The 27,848-nt window shown below is 43.7% G+C and overlaps 1 protein-coding gene across 5 annotated transcripts in view; it reads right to left on the reverse strand.

Annotated features, from left to right (window-relative positions):
• Window positions 1-27,848, reverse strand: part of RANBP10 (RAN binding protein 10) — a 76,806-nt gene that overhangs the window by 5,156 nt on the left and 43,802 nt on the right. For all 5 annotated transcript variants that reach the window (XM_040571349.1, XM_040571346.1, XM_040571345.1 and 2 more), the window contains exons 4-10: window positions 24,830-24,997; window positions 16,868-16,890; window positions 10,921-11,105; window positions 6,033-6,145; window positions 3,247-3,355; window positions 1,761-1,909; window positions 477-672 (exon numbers count right to left, since the gene is read on the reverse strand). In XM_040571349.1, coding sequence (XP_040427283.1) covers window positions 477-672; window positions 1,761-1,909; window positions 3,247-3,355; window positions 6,033-6,145; window positions 10,921-11,105; window positions 16,868-16,890; window positions 24,830-24,997 — 943 coding nt within the window. The remainder of the gene's footprint in view (window positions 1-476; window positions 673-1,760; window positions 1,910-3,246; window positions 3,356-6,032; window positions 6,146-10,920; window positions 11,106-16,867; window positions 16,891-24,829; window positions 24,998-27,848) is intronic.

The raw sequence follows: 27,848 nt of genomic DNA on the forward strand, positions 1-27,848 counted from the left end.
CTCAAAGGACAACAAATTGGGCAACAGGTAGAGGTAGCCCAAGAAAAATACTTGAGGGCAGCATACCAACCCAGTAAGCACTTGGGCTGCTGCCTCACCTACAAAAGGGCAGACAAGCTCCTTATCAAGGGTAATTCACTGGCTGAGGCAGCTGAACCAAAGAAAGGCCCAACGGGAGAGCTTCTATGCAAACTATTATGTTGGGCTCTGACGGCGTCAGTTAATGGGACAGACTGATGTTTGAAACAAGACCATTCTTATATTCCTCATGAGATAAGCCTCCAAGCCTGAGCTAGAACAGGGAACTGGGACAGGCTTACGTCTGCTGGGAACAGTAGTGACCTTATAGACAAGAAGAGTTCCTCTGTTTTTCAGAAGAGCAGGGCAGATGCTCTTCTGGCTCTTCAGAAAGAACACTGAGCTCTCTCCCACCATCTCACCCTCCACAGGGATCTACAAAGAAAAAAAATATATACCTGGTTTCTTGGTTACTTGTACTACTGTGCTGCTGAGATTTGGTAGAATCTGTAGAATTGGACTCAGAGTAGTTCACAGATGAGGGGGAGGAGGAGGAAGAAGATGAAGATGATGAACTCAGTGTTGGGTATTTACTGTGGCTCTGTTTGCTCTTTGTGGACATGACTCCATTGCTACAGGTTGGACTATCTGCTCCTGAAAGTTAAGAAGGAAGGGAGAAATGAGACCAGACTGACAATGACACTCTTGTGAAGTTAACAATTAGTAAGAGAAGCAGATCCCAAATGAAGGAAGCAAAGTAAGACTGAAGATATAGATCTCTGACTCTCTATTCAGAGAAACATACTTAGCACTTCTCACAACATGATATAGGAAAGCAAAGATACTGGCTTGGGAAGGTGTGCGACAGCTTTGAGGAATTCAAGTGATTGTCTTCCTTTCCCTTAAACATTTGCATGTTCACAATTTCTTACACGCAAAAGTGGGAATACCAAAACAAAACTTACTACATATAACAAAACATATACAAAAAAGTATAGATGGCTGTGAGCAGCTCAAGACTCAGTGAAGCAGCTCAAACTGTTTTCACGGGCTCTGCTCCCTGCCCCACTCATCTTCAAAGCCATAGCCAATAATAACCTAGAAAATATATCTCAGGGTGTCCTGGTTTACATTGTTCTTTCTTCAAATCCTAAAGTTTAATTTCCCAAACTGCAAAAATTTGATGCTTCTGAGATCAATTTTTGCAGGTACAGAACTGTTCCCTTCTTACATGTTTAGAGCTTCCAAGGTACAGACCATGGGAGGAGAAGCACTCATGCAAAGCATCCCCCTAGCCTTTTGCTAAATTGGCTAGAACAGTGTATCTTATGCCCAGTCTGTGGAGATTTTCTGCAGTCTGAAGGGCCCCTGTTGGAAAGCAATTCTTCTGCACACTTCAAGGTACAGGAAATGGGCTTTATTTTCCAGAATCTCCTCTTACAGCTTGGTCTGTAAAACTGAGCCACACAATGGCTCCACTAGAAGGCCACCTTTAAAAGCTTCTTTGTACTAAAAAAAAAAAAAAAAAAAGACTCTGCACACAATAGCCTGTGGAAAATAACTCATGCAAAACCAATTTCTTAACAGTACAGACACACCTACCAAATCAGTATGTCATCTCAGCTGGTTCTCAGAAAGAAAAGGAGCATTTCATAGAACAGAAAGTAGTAGGTAAGGTAATATACAGCAGTTCACCTTTAACATTTGTTCTTCTCACCGGAAGACACAGAAAAAGCACTTACCAGTACTATGAACATGTGAGTTGTTTGATCCATGTCTAGGACTTAAGCTGGGGGACCCTGGGTAACTGTCCTGGGATCTGGGGCTGCGTGCACTGAAACAACGTACTTCACTGTCTGTCCCATTCACCATCTCCACAAACTGCCGACACCTGATTTCATAGGAAGGAAGAAGAAGAAAAGGGTGTGTGACAGCCAGGGTGTTCTGCATTGATGTTTCCTTAGTTACTGTCTGCAGAAGTCCTAGAAATTGGATAGGAGTTAAATGTCTTGGCTTTGAAAAAGACGTTTTAGACTCTTGCTACCTTTGTATTGTGAGTGCTCTGATAACGCTACAGCAGGAAGGAGTTCAGATGCTGCCACTCAGATGCTAATGAACGTTGAGAACCATATAGAGACAGACGAGCAGTATACCAACAGTCAGCCTCTTTTCAGCCCCACACTTAATAGTAAGTAGGGGAGCACTTGTGTCATTGACAAGATGCTCCACCTTGGTTGGCATCAGCAAAGGCAGAGACAGGAAAAGAAGAAGCATTTCAGCATCAATGGGGCCAGTGATGCAAATATGAGTTGCCGTAGGATCAGAAGTGAAACACTTCACAGATTCAAAACACAGCACATTTCTTGCTTGGCAGGATAACCCCAGGCCTTAGATAATATTCCTCCAGTTATCCAAATGTTCCCACATCTCTCCTGCTCTGGACCCAAGAAAACTCATGTGATGATAAGCCTGCTGTTAGGACACATGGTGGGATAAAGAGAGTTTCCCTTGTTCCAAAAAGCAAGTTTACTTCTACTGTGCTAAGAAGAAATTATTCCTTTACAGCGTGGTTTCAGCTCCACCACCTCTGCAGGTACTCCAAAATTAGACTGTGTTTTTTTTTAATTCAGGGCAGATACTAAAACTGCCAGTGATAGTCCCCCCACTGCTCCATCAATTTAGAAATTACAGTGTCCAATGGGAAATAGACAACAAAGGGTAAAAAATGCAGTATCCACAGTGAGGACAGCTCCTAAGTTAGCTTTACTGGGAACTCTGTCCTTACACATCTCAGGAGGCTGGGAAGAGCAACCATGTGTACATGGGAGAACTGGGACACATAAGCACTTTTTCCTTTCGGTCTCTACCCCCGATAGCCTCTTCCATACATGCATCTTTCTAGGAATCTTTGCAGTGACCACCATCTGCTGCGGTGTTGCAAGATCTCCACAAGATAAGTAAAGGCCATCTGTGAAGGAGTTTTCAGCAGTCAGCAGGACTAAAATTTTACCCACCTCTGCCTGACCTCATGAGGCAAAGCCATACTGGACCTGAGGAGCAACAAAAGGGCTATGTGCTAAGTCCTCTCCCACCTGCTCCCAAAGGGACCTCAAACAGTTAGAATTCGGACCAAGGTGTGCAGCCTGACTGGATGGCTGGGCAGCCTCTTTCTTATCTCCTTCAGCTTCACATTTCAGAATTAGGGAGTATAAAGCTATTCATACTTACTTTAACATGAAGAGCAGGTTGGGGTTATGTTCTAGGAGGCCAGGATAGAGCTGCTGGGTGGCTTCTATAGCCTCTCCCACTCTGCCTGCTAATACTAGCTTCTGTATTCCTGAAAGCAAAAGGAGACCTATTGACACACAGGACAGGCCAACAAGAATGGCCAGAAGAGTTTCAGAGTGAAGTCTCACATATGCCACACAGCTCCCCACTACCACCTTGCGCAAGGGCTAGGGAGAATTGGGGACCACATTTTATTCATTATGGATTAGGATGAGGAAAAGTCTGTGAAAATGAGGGAGAATATCTGTTAGTAGCTCAGAAACACCTGGAGCATCTGAAAGATGAACTGGGTGTGCTGGGGTGGGGTGCTCTGTGACTTTAGTCCTTTAGTCATGGAGCTATGGAGTCCTTTAGCAGCAATGGAAAAGACAGCAGGACACAACAGCTGGACGGGAGCAAGGAGGCTGCTGGGGAAATGACAGTTTCAGAGGGGAAACCCCTAGGTCACCCCCACATTACAACCTCTGTCTGGTTCACGCTTGGAAAATTGCTGTATGGCTGACCTCCAGACAAGCAAACTATTCTTAGTGGGTGGCTTAAGCCACAGCATAGTACTGCTTCCTTACTATCCCTACCTCCAAGTAAAAGTAACAATACCATCAAAATGGGCTTCCTGCAACTGACCTGGGCCTGCAATGAGGACATGGCACCCAGAAGCTAGCTCCAGCAATCAGGTTTTGGCTAAACTAGACACAGCTCAGCAAGCTGTACACTTCTAAGAGGTGCAAAGACACAAGGCAGAAGCCATGTATTATCCCTGTGTGTTTGTATCCCACGTATGTTCCTTCAGTGGGTCAGAAAACACAAGTACAAGACTTAAGATGCTCGCTGATCCCATCCCAGGATACTCAGGGAACCTACTAATTCACAGAGGTTTGCATTTTATTCTAAATGTACTTAAAACTAAGAACGCATTGTACTTCCCTCTGCTTTTTTGGGTCTCCTTACAAACAAGAGAGGAGGTTATCAATGCCTGTGAGGTGTTCTGCAAGCAGAGGCACTAACAGCAACAGACTGAGATTTTTGCAAATCATGAGCAGTTGAAAGCATAATCCAGCAATGCTCATTAGTAATCCCCAATAACAATTTGAAAGAAGCAGTCTTGGCTCCCATTTTTCAGCATCTATTTGCTTCTTATCCTAGCTGAAAGCTAAAACCAAAGATGTGGTTCTCACACCAACATGTGTTGCACAGTCTCCTTCATTTCATTCTGTTTCTTCTACTTATTTACACATCATTTTTCATGTCTTGCTACTTTTTGTTGCTCTTATTGCCTTGCTTGGCAGCTTTCACAGATGTCTCTGCCTTTTTTTTCTCCTCTTTTTGTTTTCCAGACTGTGTCTTCCTCACACCTTTTATTTGAGCCCCAACTGCAGAGCTCTGTATTCCTTCCCTCCTGTCTGCCTTGCCACCTGTCCTCAGACAAACCAGACTGCACTGTCTCACGCATCTCCTGTGAGACCTGGCCATTTAAACACAAACCAGCATGAACCCCGGCTGGGGTGAGGGCTGCATGACGCATGACCTGGAAAACATACTGCCCATCAGCACTACCCATGCAAAGGCACTGATGAGCAGCAGCAGCAGCTACCATTGATTCTGGGTATGAAGCTGAGTACCCAAACCAACCTGAATGCTGGCTAAGCACATGTAATGTATGGAGGGAGAACTACAAAGGGGCATGATGCACCTGATGCATAACTGTCACATGAGAAACAGTTCACAAAGGGAAAGGAAATGCATAGGTCAGGGCTTAGCTTGCATTCAACAGGCAGGAGAATGCAGAACACACGCCAATATTCTGTGACACTGCGGTCTGAGCCTGTGAATAGAATGGCTAAAAAATAGAAGTACAGCAAGAGAAAGCTGCAAGTCTTATTCTGCAGAAACCAAGAGCGCTTACAGCCCTACAAACTGAGAGATGAACCACCCACTGACAGGCACTGGGCATCAGCCACCTCTCTAGGAAGCCTGTTCCAATGTTCTGAATTTACCTGAATACAAAATGTGCAAAGGGACTGGAAGACTCTGTAACTCTGGGAGTTATAGTCAAAATAGACTGATATGCCTGGTCCCTATAACCATGCTAATAAAACTGCCCAGGCTGCAACAGACTGCATTGAAGAACCCATATCCAAAGGAATCTCCAATGCACAGTGACTTCTGCTCAGTTAAGGCCTTAGGTAACAAGATCTACTCTCCACCAGTTTGGTCCTACCTCCAAGAAAGCACCTTCTGTCCCCGATGTGTGAAACTGCTGGACTCAAAGCTGAGAGTCACCTCACCTCTTCTAATCAGGACAGGGTATATTCAGGTATTCATTTTCAACAGTACTGAGGAAAACTAACCAAGTTCATCAGACGACCCAGTCTCTTTAACACTGACAGGCACGTAGGCCATTTTTCAGAGCAGACGGGCAAAGGAAACAACAGCACCAGTTCTTCAGGCAAAAACAGCAAAAGGTGGGAAGTGACACAGTGATGATGGGGAAAGTGCTCAGAGCAGTGGTGCCTGAGTTCTGCTGACCCACAGGCAGCAAAACCAAGCCAGCAGCCTGCTGTGGGCAGCTTTGTACTGTCGTGGAATCACTTTCTACTTCAACAGTATTTCATTCCTCTGTGAGCAACAGCTTTCACTTTTAAATGTCCTGCGATAATAGCACTGCAGTCTGGAGGATACGATAGCCAGTATGCCGTGTTTTGGGAGCAACTACCCAAAAGACTTACTTTGTCTATTCTTTATTGAGGTCTGTTCTTCCTGGATTGTGGTGTCTGTGACTCTGGCAAAGGCAGTTGCTGTTGAACAGTACCCATGATGAACCAAATACGAAGAAACCATACTAGAAAATAAAAATAGATGAAAAGGCATTGGTAACACACAGTAATCATACTGCAGAAAAAAAAATAATCAGACAATTTTACACACAAATCAGACAAATTACAACAGAAATTGCAATTTCAGTGATCAAACTTAGCTCAGTTACGATATAACCATATTTCTGGGTCCAGATACTAAACTTACAAGATAGGCACCCAGTCCTCAGCAAACACTATGGAGACTCTAAATTCACTTGAAAAAAAAAAGACTCCCAATGCATACACAGCATTTATTTATTTATGTACTGCTGCCTAAGGGTCATTTATAAGAGCTCTGTACTGTATAACTGACAGTGACATCTCCTAGTGACATATGATACAGCCAGAAAATCCCAGCTTCAGAGAGGCTTGACAGCTTACAAGTAGACCTCAAAAAAACCTTTTGGTCCTGAATTTCTGTTATTTCCTATCCAGCCAGCAATTATATAATTGGTAGTTGAATCCCCTTATGAATTCTACACATTCACACACTTTTATCTCCTGACTTACACAGAGCAGACTGCTGAGGGTACGCTCTGCCCATTATCCAGAGCATTAAGGAAGGAAGATGTCGAACAGGACTGGACCCAGTATTGACCCCTACGTACTGCCTTCCAGCTAGACTTTGCGTCACTGATCACCACCTTCTGGGCCCAGCCATTCAGCCAGTCTTCAACCCACCTTGCTGTCTGCCCACCATCACACATGAAGACAGCAGCAGCTTGTCTAATGAGGATCTGATGGGAGACGGTGTCAAAGGCCTTACTGAAGTCCAGGCAGAGAATATCCACTGCTCTCCCCTCATCTACCAGGGCAGTCATTCCATCACAGAAGCTTCTGAAGCTGGCCAAGCGTGACTTCCCCTTGGTTAAGTGATGCTGACTACTTCTGATGATTTTCTTGTCCTTCATGTACCTGGAAATGGCTTTTGGGATTAGCTGCTCCACCACCTTTTCACGGGAGGCTGACTGGCCTGTAGTTCCCTGGGTCCTCCTTCTTGCCCTTCTTGAAGATAAGGGTGACATTTGCTTTCCTACAGCCTTTGGACACTACTCCCAGTCTCCACATTCAAAGTTATTGAGAGTGGCCTCACAATGACATCTGCCAGCACCTACAGCACTCGCGGGTGCATCCCATTATGGCCCATGGACTTATGATTGTCCAGTCTGATTAAGTATTCCCTGACCTGATCCTCTTCCTCTAGGGATGTATCTTTCTTGCTCCAGCCTTTCTCCCAGCTTTTGGGACCTGGGATTTCTGAAAGTTAGTCTTTCTAGTAAAGACTGAGGCAAAAAAGACATTCAGTACCTCAGCCTTTTCCAAAGGTTGTCCAAAGATATTACAGAGTCCTTCAGCAAAGCTTCCTAAAGAAATGGCTACCATGTAGTCCAACACACATAAATATTCAATTAAATAATGAGGTGGCAAAAAATGGACACTTTTTACAGGGAAAGGAAAAAGCACATAAGTACCACAGGAACCTGTGCTATTAATGTATTCATAAAATAGGCTCAATGGACCAATGCTCTCACCCACTGCAGATGCTTGTATGCTCAAAGATGCAGGGCATACGCTTTTTTTCTGAATAAGCTGTCTTTTGAGCACTGAGAACGAAGTATTTGCATTTCATTATCAGTGAGCTTCTTCCATCTCTTTGGCTGCTAAGCAAGCTTTCCAAAAGCAGATCCTGAAGTCTTTCCACAGCTTGACAAGATGTTTGCAGAGAATGAAAAGACCCCATAAATTCAACAATCATTCAACCCCATAAATTCAACAATTCAACATCAGAGTGAAAATTAATGCTGAAGTCAATGCCAGTTGTTAAGTCTCTGAGCACAACACTGCTGGGTCAAACCAAACATCCAGTTAGCCCAATCCTTGTACCACCCAATTGGTAAAAGCAAATATCTAGAATAAAAGGAACAAGGCACCTTTCCCCCAGACCTGTCCAGCTTCCAATGATTTTTCAGATACTTCTTGTCCTAGAGGTGGTATCTCTCTACATCATAGCCCCGGAAGATTTTTCTTTCTCATATTTCCGGTCACTTTTTGAATCCAGGCAGTTTTCACTGTATCTTGAGGCAGAGAGTATGGGGAAAAAAAAAAACCTCCTCTGTTTTTCCTAAATGCATCACCTGGTTAACTTCACTTGATACCCTTTAATTCTTGCAGCTGAGAAAATAAATGAACACTTGTTCCTTCATCACTCTCTCCAGGCTATTCAAGACACTTTTTTACAGCTCTGCCTTACCCCTCACAGTCATATTTTTCAGTGCTGGGGGTCTGTGTATTTGTTCCTTGCCTTACACCTCCCCCTAACTTTTGTACATCCTGCCTCTTTTTTTTTTTTTCCCCCATGCTTTTCTCACTTCTGCTAAATACCTTTGGGGACCACAGAATCAGAACATCACACAGTGTTCTAGTTAAGGGTACACCATATATTCACACAGTGACAGAATTATTTTTGCCCTTGATTTTTCCCCTAACAACGTAGTTGTTGTTTTTTTCCTGCTCACAACCAAAAAATGAACTAATATTTCAGTGCAATGATTCCTCATAATCCAAAGGTCTCATTGCTGGAGGATCCCTTCTTCCATGCCATTTCTGAACACTCTCAACAGCACAGACACTACCAGCACACCTCCGAGCACAACGCTACAGCCACCGTCTCCCACGCTGAGAATCACTCACCCACTCACCCCCTCTTTCAAACAATTCAGAATCCACATTGGGAGGTCTGCTTATAGCCTCTAACTGCTTAGGCTCCCTGCCTTACCAAGGGAACTTCTCAAAAGCCTTTTGGACTTCCAAGACAAAGACAGCAGCCTGAGAAACATATCCACATGCCTTGCTGGCTCCTCTTCACAGAATCCGCATCCTATTTCTCCATGCATCCATTACACCTACCCTTCGGTAGTGTTCCTATGGATTTGTCTAAGCCAGACACTGAGGTTCTCTCACCCACTGCTCCCTGAATCTCTTCTGAAACACGGTACTGTATGCACCATATTCCCCTTCTCTAGAAACAAGGCACGCTGGAGAAAAACTTCATTCCATATCTACAAGCTCATCTATTTTCTTCTCAAGACCATTTACTAGGACTCTCAGCAAATATCTTGTCCCAAAGACTTTCTCCTCTTCCTCTCACCTATTTCTTCCAGTGCTTCTTTGACAGACACTTCAATCCCAGACACAGCTTCTGCCAAGTCCCTCACTATGAAGCATCCCCCCATAACAACCTACCTGATTTCTGCTGCATTGAACACACAGGCAAATAATTCAATGTGTAATCAGAGACAAGATATAGTCAGAGATTTGAGGGTTAAAATTTAACTATGGAATTGGCCTCCATAAATTGGCATGAATCTTTAAATCTGTATCTTTTAAAATCCACTTACGTTTAAACCACCACAATTTTGTGCATCTGCAAGTCCCAGTTTCACCGTGCACTTTGTGAAAAAAAATATTAGTTTATTTGTAAGCTAGAAGGTACTTGTTTTCTAATTCTGTGTTTTGAGAAACCATGAATAATCAGTTCCTAGCTACACTCTCCATGGCACACACGAATCATAGAATCTCCATGGAAGGGACCCACAAGGATCATTGAGTGCAATTCCTGGCACCATATAAGTCTACCCAAAAATTCAGACCATATGACTGAGAGCACAGTTCAAATTCTTCTTAAACTCCCACAGGCTCGGTGCCGTGACTACGTTCCTGGGGAGCCTGTTCCAGTGCATGACCACCCTCTCAGTGAAGAACCTCTTCCTGATGTCCAGCCTGAACCTTCCCTGTTGCAGCTTGACTCCATTCCCTCGGGTCCTATCGCTGGTCACTGAAGAGAACAGATTGGCACCCGCCCCTCCACTCCCCCTCGTGAAGAAGCTGTAGGCCGTGATAAGGTCTCCCCTCAGCCTCCTCTTGTCCAGGCTGAACAGACTGAGTGACCTCAGCCACTCCTCATATGTCTTCCCCTTCACCATCTTTGTAGCCCTCCTCTGGACACTCTCCAACAGTTTCACGTCCTTTTTGTACTGTGGAGCCCGGAACTGCACACAGGACTCGAGGTGAGGCCGCACCAGCGCAGAGTAGAGCGGGACAATCCCTTCCCTTGACCGACTAGCGATGCCGTGCTTGATGCACCCCATGACTGACAGACAACTCCTGTCTGCTTCCCTTAATTACCCTTTTCCAAGCTGTGGTGCCTTAGTCAACTTTGTCTTTCTTCAAGCAGAAGATACTCCTGACCTCTGACAACTCTTGTCAATTGTTCTCAAGTTTCACTCAGTCCTTTTTGCAATGGGATCACCAGAAATGCATTCAGTATTCAGAAATTTACAAAGTGCCATAATTGTGTTTTCAGTTTGGTTGTGTTTGGAAGCTTAGGCTATTTCTTGCTCTTACATTTCTAAATTCAGCTGGTTTATGTCCTGGCTTTTCTCCTATAATAGAGTTTTTATGGTCTCCTCTCCACTCCCCTTCCCCCAGTGCATCATCTCAATGTGGATGTTCTTCCATTATTACAAGCTTTCTTGCAGTCACTGGCTGAAAATTTCTCTTATATCTTTTAAGTTTTAAGCAGCAGCAATCTACTCAGGAAAGACTATTAAACAACAAAACAGAAGGTAAAACAATGTGTGTTAGATGTGAGGAAAATGCACCGAGTAGAGATTTTTGCCATAAGAAAGCATAAATCAGCATTAAAAATATTTAAAGCCCAACAGAATAAAAGAAGCTGACCACCAGAACAATGACTTACTTCTGCAGCATGGCTTGCCACTCGCCTAGTCTGTCTCCTATGGGAAACCGCTTAATGGTGCTCTGAATCTTCGCCCGCCACTCCCTCATGTAGTCCTCGATGTCGAACACGAAGGGCTGCTGCCCAAAGTTGGCATCGACTATCTCTCCTGGAGTCTGGAGACCCACTGTAGGGTAGAGATTTGACTGTGAAGGAAAAAGAAGAAACCCGTATTAAACTCAGTTTTCTCTTAGGAGTTCCAGTTACATGGCTTGGTAAGACAAAAGAGCTGCTCTTTAAATTTAAATGTGTAACGGAGTGGGAAGGGGCAAGAGGCCACATTTACGAGGGGCCTCATGACTTATCATGCAGTTACCAAAACTTATCGCATAAAACCAGAGCAACAGGTTCGATCTCCCAGTAATCTGTGATCAGTGCCACAAATGCTACCTACTATGGCAAGTCCACTTTCCAGCTTAGGGTTCTGCAATTTCTACAAGAAGGTCAATACTTGTGTAATTAAATAATAATAAAATTAAAGGAGCATACTCTCAATCAGCAGATCTAAGTGTTTTCCACTATTTCCACTGAATTGTCTTCTCCCTTGACAAGAAGCTGCTATCGGTATTTTACATCCGATCAAAAGTGAATGGATGGTAGTGGAGCTCTGAGGCTAGATCTTTGATGTTCCCGAGGCAGCATGCCATCCACACAAGAAATTCCACTACCCATAGATTAATTTTATTTTCGTTTTAAAAACAAGCATGTCATTCCATCTGGATAGATTGTTCCCCATTGAAATGTGGGGAAAATAAAAAAAAAGTTACCACTGTGATAATACCTCTAAAATTTAGCTAATAATCCAGCTTCCAGAGAAGATGATATAATTAGAAACAGATGGTCAAAGTCTATGTACAGAATGCAGGCTGTTTTAACAACAAGCATATGGATACAAATTGAATCCCTGAGACCAGTTAAATGTGGAGAAAAGAGAAAGGGCATCAAAAAAGGTACAGGGTTGCCTGGTTCTCACTCTACATCACATTTTTAAGAGCATGTTCCATTCGTAGTAATGTTACTTTTCTACAGCACAAATTACTTTTCTGTTTGCAACACAAGTAAGCTTCATTAATCCTCTACTTCAGAGCATCTGCAGATGGCCTGCAGCGTTTAAGAAGAAATCTCATGGCACCCATGAACTATTTGGTGGTTTTTTTTTTCACTTTGCTCTAACACACTGAAGACTGCTACAGCTAGAAACTGGACAATAGGCAAGGCACAGAGATGCACTGAAGCATGTAGTGAAACTGAAGCTGGAAGGTGCCCGTTTGTGGTGTCTGGCTCATGACTGAACCTGCATCTGATGTCAGGAGGAGCATGCTGCTCGCTCCAGGACAAATGAGCAAGTACTACTGCTGGTGGTTGGACCACCATTCTGAAGAAAGCTAGGATGGTTCTCTCCTCTATGTCAAGTGGCATGGGCTTTCCTACAATTATCTGGAAAACGTATTCAGCAAATTCTATTACAGAGACCTAATACATTGGTAATGTAATTGATCTCCCCTTGAGACGTACTGAAGTGGTGGATTTTACTTTTTGCTACAGATATTAAGATTGTTACGAGGTGTAAATCAGTGGAATCCTAATCACATTAGCAACAATGGAGACAGCGTGCTGTGGGAAGTGATTACCTCTCTCTTTCACTGGTGTGAATATTGTACCCAGTTCCCCCCTCCACATCCATGTCCCCAGAACAAGAAGAGACTCACAAATGGGTTTGGGTCCAGCAGAGTTCTGCTAACATGGTCAGAGGGCTGGAGTGCATGGCACACAATGAGAGGCTGAGGGAACTGGATTTATTTAGCTTGGAGAAGAGAAGACAAAAAGGAAAATCTAACTGTAAGTCTTCCACTCCCAAAAGGGAGGTGATAAAAAAGATGAAAACAGATTCTTCTCAGAGTTGCTCAGTGAAAAGACAAGAGGCAATAGGTACAAGCTGCAACCAGGGAAGTTTTGATGGGACATATGGAAGAAATTCTTCTTTTGAGGATGACCAAGGACTAGAGCAGGTTCCCAGAGAGACTGCAGCATCTCTATCCTTGGAGATTTTCAAAACTTAACTGGATAAGGTTCTGAGCAACCTGTTCTAGCTTTGAAAGCTGCTGGTCACAGAGCAGGAAGTTAGCCTAAATTATCTCCAGAAGTTCCTTCCAGTCTAAATTCTTCTACGATTCCATTATTTTGTGGGTTGCAGTAATAAGATGGTGAAGAAGTAGCCATGCATATTAGCCCACATGAACTCTCTCAGTATTACCACATCGTGGAGGAGCAAAGGCGTAATGGCAGCTCCAGTAATAATGAGGATCTACTCAGAGGTGTGTGGCTGGTACTGTACCTTTCTGGACTCTCAAATATCAAAGGAAAAAAATGAATCTGTAAATGCAGGCTGGGAACTGACATCAGAAATCAGGATGACTGCATCACTGCTGACTCAGCACACCTCTTCCTTTCACATTTTCACACCAAGGAAATTGCTATGTTACAGGTGTGCAAGGAAAAAGGCAGCACGATAAAGGAGGAGCTACTCGAGGAAAATGTCCTTTTTTAAGGCAGTCTCTCCTCTCTTTCAAACCTAGGTACCAAGGAAATATCTCTAATGAGGGATCAGATCTTCTCCACAATCCATATTTTAGACTTACTAGAATTCTGATGTTATGAACCCAAGGACCTCCAAAGCCAGGAGTCAGATCCCCAGAGTACTGAGAAGTTAAAAGACAAAAACCCCAAACTAGAACATATCACCTATTTTTCAGCTACTTTGGGGTATGCTCATCTTTGAGGGGAAGCTGCCTACCCCCAACTAGTCTCAAATCATCTCAGAGTTAAAATTCCATTTTTCACGTGTAGGATGTGTCCTCTCTGTGCAGCAACTGTAGGCAAGTACACATACCCCCAGCACCCTGCCAGACACAGGGAGACATCATCCTAGAGCCCACTAACTAGGTGGGTGCTTCTCCTGCCAAGTTCTTCAGGCACACTTTCCCAATGACTTTTCACCACCTCATCCTCCTGATGTCAATGGCTAGGTGCTCCTACCCCACAGTTTGTCTTTGGTTTTTTGTTTATTTGGGTTTTTAACCTCCTCCTCACTTTGTGGCCCTGCTCTCAGCACTTCCACATTCTGCTTTTTCACATTTCCTACTCTTGTCACATAGCAGTTTCAGCAAACTGCCAGGCAGGATAAACCTGGGCTTGCATAAATGGCACATGTAGGCCTAAGCGTTGATTTGAATTGGTGAAAGATGGGAAAACTCCCTCTGTGGGATCTTCACTTCTATTTCCAAGCAGTTATTTTTGTGTTAGCTTCAGCCCGTGAGGTTTCTTTTTCCACCCGTGTACATTTGTACAAACGTAAACAGTCTGCAGGGGGAACTGAAACACAGAACAACCTGAAGCAATTACGCTTCACTGTGTGTGCGAATTATCACAAGAAATTGTGGTTTTCCATTACAAGTATCCATTTCAACCTCCTACTATTGCAAATACTGCAAAACATTGTCTTCATCACTTGAAAGGGAAATTTTGCAACTTGCACTTCAAGGATACGATTACTAGGCTGGTAATGCTTCGAAGGGTCAAATTAATTCCTTGTGTAGCCTCACTGCGACGTCAACAGAATCACTCTAGAAATTATTTAAGCTCAAAAGGTGGAAAAGCAACAGGGCTTAACTGGCCAACCTTCTCATTGATATGTGCCACCAGTGAGCTCCAACATTACACAGGCTATAATGGAAGAAAAAGCTTTCAAATTACAGCCCCTACCAGGGGGATTTCAGTAACTGGGTATGTAACAGAGGCAGAACCAAAAATTGGATGTCAGCTGTTCAAATCAGAGAACTTAAAGGGTGAGTCAGGGAAGACCACTGTCTCCATTCCCATGTGCAGTTAAATTTTCCGACTGCGGTTTTAGCAGGTGAAGAAAAAATTACATCTTTCACGTGATGTATGTGTTCTCTTCTTTATGTTAAAATGAATGCATATGGTGTTTCTGCCAGGAACATAATGCTGTAATAAATGACAAAATATCACTTTCAAGTTATATCAACTTCACATTCCCTACTACTGCAAGGCTTCTCTGGCAATAGTTGGTATATTTAAATCAAAAGTCTCTCTTGGGTCTGGGGTTCCCTTCTTTAGGAAAGGGCAGTAACCTTAATTGTCTGGAAAAGAAGCCAAGAAACAATGGACTGAGAGAACCAAAAAGGCCAGAACAGGATACGGAATACACAGGCATCTAAAAGAGTGAGGGAAGAAGGAAGTGATTCAAGGCAAGGATGCTACAGAAGGAGGGTGGGAATGATGGAAGTCAGGTGCAGGCATCCTTAAGGTGAATTTGACAACATAGCAGTTGAGCCATTTAGAATACGGAGAGAAACATGCCGAAGTCTCCTGCCATTGCTTGCATCCACAGTCAAGGGGTGAAATAACCAGTCAAGCTTTTGCCTCTCTTTTTAAAGAGAAATTATCTTGTAGAGGGTAATTCCCAACAGTAGGAGGCCTATAGAGCATTCACTGTTCTCCTTTCTGGCCCAGAAAAAGCATCACAGATTAGCTGCTGCTGTAAAAACCAGAAGCCACAGAAAACAACTCAGCAAACTCTGGCTAGTAAAAGGCACAGAGATACCATTTAGCCACTGGAAACTGCCGTAAGCTATTTGAATAGCTGATCCCCACACCAACCTGACCAGATCTTCCTCCAGTTTAACATTAAAACAAAATCATCTTGGCACAGGACATAGACGAACAAGCTTGAAGGAACAGCAGGATGGAGGGATGCCCTGGGCTCAGGAGCGTTTTGGGTTCAGCCTCAGCAGCACTGCCAGACCTCGCTGCTGCAAGAGCCCTGCTGCCTGTTCTGCTCCCGTGCATCTTCCCCAGCTGTCACTCCCTCTCTGTAAAAGAGACTCAATGCTAGGCACAAGTGCACATTAAATTTATAAATCAGCCTGCTGTGTGCTCCTGGATTAAAAAGAAGCAACTTACAGTAAGCAGGACAGGTAATATCAACCTGCCAACTCTGTACTGTGAAGGGCTACAGCAACACTTCAGCTGTGGAGGACGAAACAACTGCGTGTGTGTTTTGGTTTGATAGCTATTTTTGGCTGATGAGAGGCTAAATAGTAATTATCTGTCTATTCCAGCATGAAGACCGCTCTCATTTCAGGAAGAGAAGCAGTCTAGCCAAATGAACCACTCTTTTTGTTCCTGACCCACTAGCCACAGAGAAAGCTGTGCTTTGGGAAGAGGTGACTGCACGTTATTGCCTACATTAACTCAGCTGGCATCACCGCACTCAAGGGGAACTCAGCATCGGTGCTGGTGAATCAGAAGAATAACTATCAACCCCGAAGGCATGCTAAATATATTCTTCCAGCAATTCCACATGCTGGGTACTGATCACGGGAGGAGGCTTGTCAAAAGCTTGTGCAATGAGCCCAGCGATAGCCTTCCCTAACCACCACCTTTGAAACGACTCCACAGCTGCAAGATTTGGACGAGAGCAGGAGAGGCTGGGAATAACAACATCATCAGGCATTTCTGTGCCCTCTGAGGGCAGAACACGAGAGGCCACCCAGTGACTTTACACATATACCCCCCACAATCAATGCTGCTTTTGGAAGACAGTGACCTGTAACAGAGTCTGAATCCAGGCTTTAATTCCAGGAGAAGGAGCACCTTATTCTTAGAGCTGGTGAGGGATCAGAGGAAGCGTGTCAGTGGCCCACATCCTAGCCACAGAACTATGAAGTTTCAGAAAAGGGAGCATCCACATCATTCAGTACCGTGTGTGACCATTTTTTAACAGGGTATCAAAACAAAACAAACAAAAAAAATTCACACCCCCACACTCTTCCCCCTCCCTTCTGTTTGCATCCTTAGTTAAAATACTGAAAATAGGTGTACTTACAGGGAGGTCTGTAAAGGCTATACCTGTGGGGGGAAAAATATTAGAATTAAAAAGACAAAGGATTTTTTCCCTGCTTGACTACATCCATAACATGCTACAAAAATTTACTACATCTCAATAAATCCCAGCTCGGACCTTGCGTTTCACCACCTGTCATATTTAGAAATAACTTCCCTCCCCAACCCACTCCTCTGCAAGGTTTTGACTCTGGAGAAATGTTCATGGACAAGCCTAATTTTTCAGACATCTCTTCTTACAATTTAATTTCCCAAAAAGCAGCTCCTCTTTTCTTTGCTTCTCCTTCTGTTACTCTGAAGGAGTTAGTTAGTTTGTTTTCCAGACTTACTTTGGGTTTAGAAACAGAGCTTTACTGTCACTTTGCCTTGGTTTAGGCTATAGCTGCTTCTTCTCACCAGCCAGACAGGAATGAATATTCAACACTTTGCATTGCAGTTGGGGAACGTCCTTGCAACAGGAGCAAGTTGCAGCCTCCAGCACCTGAGAAATACTGTGCAAAGAACAGCTTTATCCTCCATGATGCTGTTACAGTTCCAAGTACAGATGATGGAAAAAAGTGTACGGTTTCCCTTTTTATTTAATTTGGCATATGAGAAAGGAGATATCAAGCAAAACCTACTAGAAATCATAGCTGCTCGCAGCAGGAGCTGTTTCTGATGGACTAAATATCAATTGCAGAGGGGACAGAGAGGCCCAACAGTCACTATCAAGAAAGAATGGGACGCTATTGCAATGCACTGCTCACCTTATCAGGCTGAGCTTGATTAATGTTTTATGGTAACATTTCAGGAGTCAATCTAGAATCCTCAGTCCCTCCCCGCTTTCCATCCCCAGTCAGACGGGGAAGACCAGCCTTCGGTCTCGACACCAGCACGTCCAATTCTAACACACGTTCCACCTCTCAGCCCTGCCCCAGTCCCTTCTGCACTGCACCGAAATGCACTATAGCCTGCACAGAAGCAATAGAGCACCATTCTGTTTTTAATGTTACAGCTATTTTACATGGACATATCATGTGTTCAACCAGAAAACCAAAAGCTGCAAGGTAATGTTACCAGATGAGCCTGAAATGGTAATTTAAAACAAGTTTAGGAGTCAATGTACAAAACAACTACCATTTGAAACAGCACAGATCTGAAGTTGAATGCTCAGGAAAAAAAAAGGATTTTGACTAAATAAATAGCCAATAATGTTTAACTAACATCACGGCAGCTCGGATTTTGTCTGCTGAGTATCCTCTCTGCAAACCACACAAAAATTATGGATCGGTGTACAAGTGATGTTGAATACCTGGCTGAGAAATCCACGTAGCAACTATTTGTCACATCCCGTCACTTTGTCTGTCCACTTATTGTTCTGCACATTGTGCATGTCCTGCCCTAAACCTGTTTTCAACATGCTCAGCACCACAGGCATAAGCTTCACACTTGTTTTGCTTAGCTAGATCAAAGTTGATTTCTACCCTTTAAAAAGAACTAGGCTAACCTCCTCATTGGAAGTCCCCTCCTCTGCTCTCCGGCATCACTCAGAGCTAAAGGTGGCCCAGCCTTGCCAAGAAAACTTGTGCAGCTGCATCCAGTGCATGGGCAAACATACGACTTGTGAATGGAATGTAACATGGGCAGAAAATCAGCTGGACCGTCAGGATTGAAGGGTTGTGATCACACAAAGTCCAAGCACTGTCCTGCAGGGATCGATGCTAGGGCCAACACAGTTTAACATCTACTCTGCCGACCTGGACGATGGGAGGGTGTGCACTCTCAGCAGGTTCACAGAAATTACCAAACAGGAGCATGGGCAATACGCTGGAGGGCATACTGCTGTTCAGAAGGACCTCAACAGGCTGGAGAAAAGATCCAGCACAAACCTCACGAAGCTCAGCAAAAGCAACTGAAGAGCCCTCCCACCAGAAGAGTGAGTCCAGCAGAAGCCAACAAGTTGAAGAGAGGTGAAAGGAAGAAGTGTTCAGACTTAAGAGCATCAGGGAAGAAACTTGCAGCTGCCTAATGGGAGGGTACTGAACAAACAGAGCCAGACCCTTCTCAAGGATGCGTGGTGACAAGAGACAGGAGGAAACAAAGACATGTTGCAACACGGCAAATTCTGATTAGATATTAGCTGGGCTGAGGGGAATCAGCATGAAGGCGGTCAAACACTGAATCACAGGACCAGAAAAGCTCCCTGGGGATATCCAGAACTTGACAAGTTTCTGAGTAACCTGACCTAGTAGGCCCTGCTGTCAGCAGGGAGGCGAATGCTTAACTTCCAGAGATCCCTCCCAATGTAAACTGCTCTATGATTCTATAAATAAAGGTATTATTTATTTATTATTTAAAGGCCTTTAAATTTAGGCATGTATATGTTTAGTGCCCTGTTATGAAACTAAGACCAATAAAATGCTTTATGTGTACAGATCTAGATCTGTTGCACAAGCATGTCTGCTTAGACTGTTCATCCTGAACCCATGCCGCTAGGTACTTGCATCCAACAAAGTCAACAGCAGAAAGCAGAAGAATCACAGCTCTAACTAGGCAGCTGAATTTGAAACTGCACTCTCTGCAGCACCTCCAAAGCCTGGATCCAAATTAAAATAACATCAGAAATTCAAAAACATAAGAACTGGACAGTTTAAGAAGTCAGGAGCAAATGTGTGAAGAGCCTGTCCTGTAAATCCACAACGTTAACCTTATCATCAAGACAGTGATAAAAAGGCATGCACTTTAAATGACGGTTCAGTGCTGAGGGCTAGTCTGATCAACACTTTCACCTGCCATCTCATCAGAGGACTTTCACCTTTCAATGACTAACAAACATGTACCCCCATGCACACAACCTGCTTACAGGTCATCTAGCCAAGCTGTGCCCTCCACCCTGCAACCATCATCCTGTCTGCCTCACAGTTGGCCACTTTCTTCAGAATACACTTCAGAATTCAAATTGCACAAGACAACACACATTTGGGCGATCAGTACCAATGCTCCACTTAGTAGATGGCAGGGTACTCTTTCAGCTTCTGTTTAGGTAATCTCAACTCAGAGAATGCATTGCTGCGAACTGCAATACGCGACAACACATTCAGCAAAACAGGCATCTTGAAGGGTAGACTGAGAAATATCAACCCATGAAATATTGAAATACTTCTACAAGTTGTTGCTGAGAAGCACTATTAAACTCACATAGCTCTACACACTCCTGGAAAACAGCTACCATTCAGTCAAGGCACTTGGGAGAAAAACCGTTTTTACAGAGAAACCAGGCTGTAACTGCATTTGGTATTTTCCTTTTGGTTCAAATTTGGATCATCTATAAAGTCTTGTTTTAAACCTCCCAATGCCCTTGCTCTATGAAAACTTGATTTGAGGGTTTCAGGACAAACCTGCTAAACTGGGAAAGCTGGGAAGGACATCTGTGGGTCTCTGACAGATTTCTTCATTTTCCCCGATGCGCCTGTTAATCTCCAGACTGGTGACAAAATGGGTAACTTGGTCTTTCCAAGCACCTGCACTCGAACTCAGACAGACCACAGGACGTTTTCTATGCCAGGACTTCAGAGGGTTGCATACTCTTTTTATAGCCTTGCTGGTCCATTTTCCTCTGTCTGCTGTTAAAGTCTGAGATCTGAAACACTCATACCTTAGTCCCTGAGCGAACTCCTCCACATAATCACAGAGACCTGTAGCAGTCACTACATCATTCCTTCATTATTTCCTGCATCCAAGACTCTCTGCTTAATGTCTGGAGCCCCACATTTCTCCCTCTTTCTCTCCTAATTCACCCTTCCAGCCATATCACATCATCTTTTTTATTGCCAGGACTCTGCTCAGAATTTGTCAAAAGCATTTAATCATCAGCCAGAAGACATTCTAGATGTTTTCCAGAACAGAGAATTAAGAGTATATCCAATGTCAAACAGCTTTCATGTGATGTCTCCAAAGAAATTTCAAGACTTAGCTCCAACCAAAACATCCAGAATTTGGAATGGGCAATTTAGAACGTGTTCCTACACAGTGCTCTTGATAGACCTGATTAAATGGAAAAGTATGGAGACAATAGAAGATTACAGTTAAGCAACAGGAGAAAACTGCAAGGAAAACAATGTGAGGGGATATCTAAATAATAGGTGAAAAGGAGAAAAATTAAAACGCCTGAAGGTGTAAAATGCCCTGAAACCTGCTGTCAAGCTAACTGTAATCTAAAAGGGGCTGATTAGTCTCATGAATATATTTGATATCTGCAGCAGCATGACACAAACAGCATTACTCAATGACCTAATTTTCTAAGAGGAGAGAGATACAGCTTCAGCAGCTGAAGATGTTGAGTCAGGGAACATCAGCAAAAAGCACTTCCATCTCCTTCCTGGTAATTCTTGGGTTTGCACAACACACAAATGAGATTTCTCAGGTTAGCATTAAATATCATTAAACGTTCACGATCTTCATGGAGACACTTATGCCAGAGCAAAAGGGTACTGACTTTCAAATAAATCATTGCTCCTGTCTCCTTCTGGTCTTGGTTCCCCTGCTGACACCCACCTCACCCCCCTCTCTCACATCTGTCTGCTCAGTGCCCATGAACTGGTCTCTGTGGCCTTGCGGGGCTCAGACACACTTCTCAGCATTCAACAGGAAGCCCTTCTCTTGAATGCCGTGTTTCTTTATCAGTAGCAAAACCAGTGGACTTTAGTAACAGTCTTCCTGGCTGAGGTTTTCATTCCAATTTTGTAAAAGACAGTAAAGTGTTCCAGCAGCTTTTGCTGGGGTCAGGGCAAGGACTGATGGTCCGCTACCCCCTAGCACTTCAATCACTGTCTCTGCCGACCACATCACCTCGCCTCTCTAATACAACCATTATGCCGCCACAGCTGGAAGAGGAGCTGGTATATGCATGAGCCAGTTGTGAAAGCTCAGGAGATTCTCCTACTTATAACTTTCTCATAAGTATCAGGTCTTGTCCTGGTACATCTGAACAGCCCAAGAGGAGGAGACCCAAGGAACAGCAATGTCTATAATGTACCGAAGTTCTCCAGGCATGGTGCAATTTAATTCCCTTCCTTTCCTGTTTCTTCCTAGTGGCATCGTTCACAGTTGGGGGAGGCTGGGCTCCACGGGATCACTGAATGTCAGCTTAGAAAATACAAGCCTTCCACGCAAGAAAAAAAAATCTGAACAAAAAGGAGCACTAAAAATCAAGAAAGGAAGATGAGGCAATTTCACTGCTGCAAAGACCTGAAAACATCCCAAACAAAACACATCTATGAGCAGGACATGAGGCAAAGAATCAGAAGGCTGTAGCAAGGAAATGTGATACAAAAGTTATTGAACTGTTCTCTTCATTTGACTTCATCTGCCCAGACACCACGACAGGACATGACCGTGTGAAGAGAATGGAGGACAGAGCAAGCAACGACATTTCAGCCACCTCCCTTTCTACCCCGCAGATTCCTGCTAAGTAAAAGGAATTAATTTTCCAGTGAATAAATTTGTATTCGTTAAATAAATAGCAGAACTGCCCTCTTCCTGACAGTTACGGTTTCATTCCGAAGGAAAGTCACACCACTTGTCAAACTGAAAAATGGTGAAGCTGGAAAACCATCCACTCACGTAAAGGTGACAGCCAGAGATGCACAGCACTAGCCACCATGCTATTTCTGAGTAAATGCACACTAAAAATCAAGAGCAGTAACCAAAGGGAGAGATTTTGTGAAATCTTTTTAACTACTTCAGCACCGTAATCATTGTTGCATGGTGAACTCATCTCATTCCTAAGCAACAGCCCCTGTCCTACATTATCAGCGGTTGCTTTCACACCTCTACTTGTCTTCACAGTGGAGGACTGATGAGGGCAATACCCACAGATTATGAGTTAAATTTAGAATAACCCAGCTATTAGAAATCCAGGCAATGAATTAATACCTACAGACTACAAACGACTCCTCATCACACTAGTGACTGGTCTCACTAGGTAGGAAGCCCGAAGTCTTCACTAGAAGTCACCCCAGCAGTACACACAGTCTGGCCAATAAATAGCTATTAATTCAAAAAAGAAGCCAAATCATATTCCTAAAGAAACATTCTTAACTCTGAGCAACTGCCCAGCAGGCTTCTGATCAGGGCTCCATTCCTAGTATCAGAATGTTAAAAACAAATCGCAAAGGATGCTCAGAGAATTTTTCTTCCATTCAGGGATGGAGACCTCAATCTGTCGCAAAGCATCAGGACCAGCTGCTGAATGCAATGCTACAGACTCAATCTAGAATGCTTCCGGGAAGCAACAAGCCTAATTTCTAGGCAATCATCCCCTAAAAATCAACAAATAGTTGGTATGAAATCAGAGGAAAATTGAAAACAATTTTCTGAAAGAAGTTATGTTTGCATGAGCACTAGGCCTTTCTCAGTCTGCCTCACAGGAGGGATTCTTCCGGAGATTGAGGGGGAACAGCCCCACACCTCAGATACATATCTCTGTTGTAACTCTAAGATAGCCTGCTGCTTCCACAGAATCGCAGACTGGTTGAGGTCAGCAGGGACCTCTGGATCCATCTGGTCCAACCCCTCTGCTCCAGCAGGGCCACCCAGAGCCTGTGCCCAGGACCAAGTCCAGACAGCTTCTGAAGATCTCCAAGGATGAGAACTCAACAACTTCTGGGCAGCCTGTGCCAGCACTCCATCACCTGCACAGCACTGAAGTGCTTCCTGATGTTCACAGGGAGCGTTCTGTGCTCCAGTTTGTGCCCATTGCTTCTTGTGCTGGCACTGGGCACCACTGGAAATAGCCGGACTCTGTCCTCCCTTCACCTCCCTTCAGGTATCTACAGACGTTGATGAGATCTCCCCAAGCCTCCTCTTCTCCAGGCTGAGCAGTCCCAGCTCTCTCGGCCCATCCTCATAGCAGAGATGCTCCGGTCCTTTCAGCATCTTGGTGGCTTTTGGCTGGACCCTATCCAATAGCTCGATCTCTCTCTTGCAGCAGGGAGCCCAGCACTTTTCCCACCAAGAGCTCACCACCAGAAATTATGCACTCTCTAGGCACACACTGCGCTCCAGTCCCACTCTTTTCTTCAGCTCAGCCAGTCACTCAAACAACTTCTGTTCTGATAGCTGTTCTCATGGGGGTGTTTTTCTACCAGCTTCTTCACCATGAATTCAACAAAGTATAATTGATACAGCAAGGAGAAGCAAAGGAAAGGACTGCTTGCCCCCTGCCAAACCAAAATGAATTTCAGTGCAGAAAGTGAGATGAAGTTCTCAAAATTTACTGCATGTCTTATGCGACAAAAAAAATTACAAGAATTTATCCAGGGTGGAGAATACGTCATCCAAAGTAAAGATATTTTAGGCAAAAATGGCCACAACTTTCTACTTTAGACAAATCAGATAAACTGGATGCCTGGAAAACATCTCTGAGATATTCCTTTAGGCAAAATACTAAAGTCCTTAACTTTAGGAGAACTACTGGGATGAACCAAATTATAGTCAGTGCTTAAATAAGAGTACTTGTGCAGAATTAATGTCTAGCTTTGGGAATATACTTAGAGCAATGTGTTAAGGCTTACAAATGCACAAACCACTGATAACAGTGGCTTTGCAGTTAGTTGAATAACGTACTAGAGTTCCCACTTCTTTATCTCCCTGTTGCTCTGCCATCAGCTGTCTTATCCAACCTCCCACAAGCTGTGCAGCAGCAGAAGAAAGGAGCAGAAGCTGGGGATACAATCCTAACCTACTTAAGTTGAGCAGCACAGAAACCATTTTGCATGCTGCAAGTATTTATGTCTTTGAGCCAACTTACAACTCCTGACTGCTGCAGAGGGCTCTTTTTCTCTCCAATTTTTTAAACCTTACCCACAAACGTGGAACAAAAGTTGCAACACATGCAAAGTATTAGAGTAAACAGTGAGAGCAGGGCAGAAGCATCCTTCTCCTGAGAAGGACTATCTTTACTCACCTAAACTGTGGCCATTTTTTGTGTAGAAGCAGGTATTGTTAATCAGGTTGACACAGCAACCAATCACATCTCCAGTTGTGAATGTAGGGCCATAGGGCTGTCCTGTGCCCGAGGAGCAGAAGGAGTGCCCATCATCACCATGGTACCCATAAGAATGTTTATCCCATCCTGCAGAAAGACAAAAGAGCAGGTCAACAATTAAGCCAGTTTAGAAGAACATCATCATCTTTCAGGAAACAATTTTCTGGTAGGAAATTTGGAATGTTGATTGCCACTCCTGATTCATTCCAATACTCATTTTCACACACCAGTAACCAAAAACAAATAAACGTTCATCAATCACATCAATCAAAATGTACATCAATCACAACACGTCATCTGTACATTAACCTCATTTGTTATTTATGAGAAATAACAAAAATAGATTGACATAAAGTCATTTTCATAGGACAAAGATTTTTTTCATTTAAAAAGCATTAAAAGCTTGTTTCTGTTTTGCCTTGCAAGTTGTGAAACGAACTCCTCTTTGTAAAACGTTTGTGTTTCCAGTAACAGAATCTACCAGCCAAAGGATTTAATAAAATCATTCCCAGCCAACTGCAGCTTTGTCTGTAAGTTCTGCTCACAGGTGATAGGCTAGAGGCAACATTTGCATACTCACATTTACGTTTCACTTCTAATAGTTTACAATGATTTCTGTGCTCCCCTTAACAGTAACATGTCCCATTCTGTGGGACAGCTTAAAACATATCCCTTAAATGTCAATTGGCAATTTTCAAAATGGTCAATTCTAACATTATCTTTTATTTCTTCTGCCAGTAATACTGTGTGAAGGGTTAAAGTTGGGTTTGGTGATTGCAGCACTTGCTCTCATCTACATCTTGCAGTAATTCCATTATTCTGCATTCCCTACTTTGTTCTATTCTATTCCAATTCTGTTGTAAATTCTTACATTTGGAAATGCCCGGTGTAACTGCTAACTACTGCAAAGAAGAGAGATTAATCCACCCTTTGAAAGCTGTAGTGTTCTTCAGGCAACACACAGGTCTTCTCTTTTACAGCTGCTCGTTTCCCTCCTGCAGAAGAGGGGCGATGTGTCTCCCACCACCGCAGTCACAGAGCAACCCTGCAGGTGCCACCTCGACCTGCTGAGCCAGGCGTGCCAAGCTCAGCTGCCACCACTGCTCGAGATGGCTGGTAGCTCCTCTCTTAGGAGACCAGCTAAGACAGGTATTGAGTCATGAGGAACAGTTCTCTTACAGTGTAAAGAAAGCATGGCATACTCTGTCTTATCATATGACTTCAAGAGGAATCAGGATCTTCTGCAGCTTTTTAGAGTGTTCCTATGGACTCCACAATCAAAGCCGTACCTGGCAGAGAGATGTACTTGTATGAAAAGATCTGAGATAGACACAACATGATAACCACCACCCATGTTTTAAATGGATATGGTTGGATCCTTAGGCAGATGGTTCCAAACTGAAGCAGAAGTGAAAGGAGGAGCTTTGACCATCTACTGACCCTACACAACCTGTAAGTTGATAACAAGGGAGCAGAGAATCTGTTAAATATGGAGCAACGGTGTGGGCAAACGGACTACAGAAGAAACGGAATGACCATGACCATCTCTGTGGGGTGAAAAGCAAAAAGCACACATCCTGCAGGAAGGCGAGAAAAGCTTCAGTACCGCAGAGAGGAGCAGCTACCTGTGAAGGTGGGCTGGAGCACCCATGCCAGCCGTGACTTTCACGCCAACCTGACAACAGCATAAGTGCACTGGAAATTTAATCCCATAAAATGGTGCTCAACTACTTGCACTCATGGGTCTTTCTGCCAGACGATCCACATGCTCATGGTTTCTCAGAAAAATGTGAAACATTAAGTGCCTTCCCAAGGCCCCCAGCTTATTGCACCACACCACAGGACTGCCAAAGTCATGGAATGGAGCAAGACTGAAACACGGACCTCAGGGCAAAGTTTGGGAGTGAAAGTTGTGAAGGACTCCTAGCAATTCATAGCCTAGAAATGGTGAATAAACCCTTCTGTTAAATCCCACACATCTGTAGGAACAGACTGAGATGTCCCAACAGTAGGCTCTGGCTGCCCTCGGACCAGCTCCGACCACGCTGCTGACCCTAGCACCTGTCCTGCTTCGTGTCTGCATAAAGGACAGGGACAACAGCACAGACAGCACCCTCGGCAAGCTCAAAGATGATGCCAGATTGGTTTGCCAAAAACAAAGGAGGGTGTGATAGAGGCTCCAGAGTTTATTGTCAACATTCCACTGGCAAGACTCCTTCCAGCAAAAATATCATTGAAATATTAATGTGACTCCTTTCCACTATCCCCTTTATTTCCTCTGCTGCTGGCCTGTGACAGGCTGCCATCGCTGATCCATTACTTCAGTCTCCCGAGACAAGCACCTGCTACTTGTGTGTAAATTCCCAACCTCTTTAATGAAACTGTTTGGGAACTTCAGCTGATAACTCTGACCACTTTATCTCCTCAGCTACTTACTAATACAAGCCAAATACAAGCAGAACTCTCCTGCATACAACTTTGCACCAACTATATTTAAGTAGTCAGACGATTACACACCCATGCTACGCAGTAGGTAAGGCTAACATGAGAAATGCAACAGCGTGCCCAGCTGTGAGAACAATGCTGCAGAAGATTTGTGCTAATGCAAATAACTAGAGATTTCATTTAATAATACAGATTGTGGTGCTCCAATACCTACAGATGACCACTACTGAAAAAAAAAATCTGCTCCTATAAGACTTGTGCTGGATAAAATCAGTATTTGCTGCACCACCAAAGGTAGATGAACTGCACTGAGAAGTCACTGAATAAAGGCTTTGAGGGCAGCATCAAAACTGATATGTATCGCAACAGCACATGGAAAAAAGCTTGTTTGGAAGAAGATTCTCTACTGACAATCAACAATAATACTATCAGTTAAGAAAATCTCATCCATTCATCACTTTGGTAATGATATAGAGGATTAATTTCTTCAACT

This window comes from Cygnus olor, chromosome 12 (genome assembly GCF_009769625.2).
Source record: "Cygnus olor isolate bCygOlo1 chromosome 12, bCygOlo1.pri.v2, whole genome shotgun sequence".
In the NCBI taxonomy this organism is placed as follows: Eukaryota; Metazoa; Chordata; class Aves; order Anseriformes; family Anatidae; genus Cygnus; species Cygnus olor.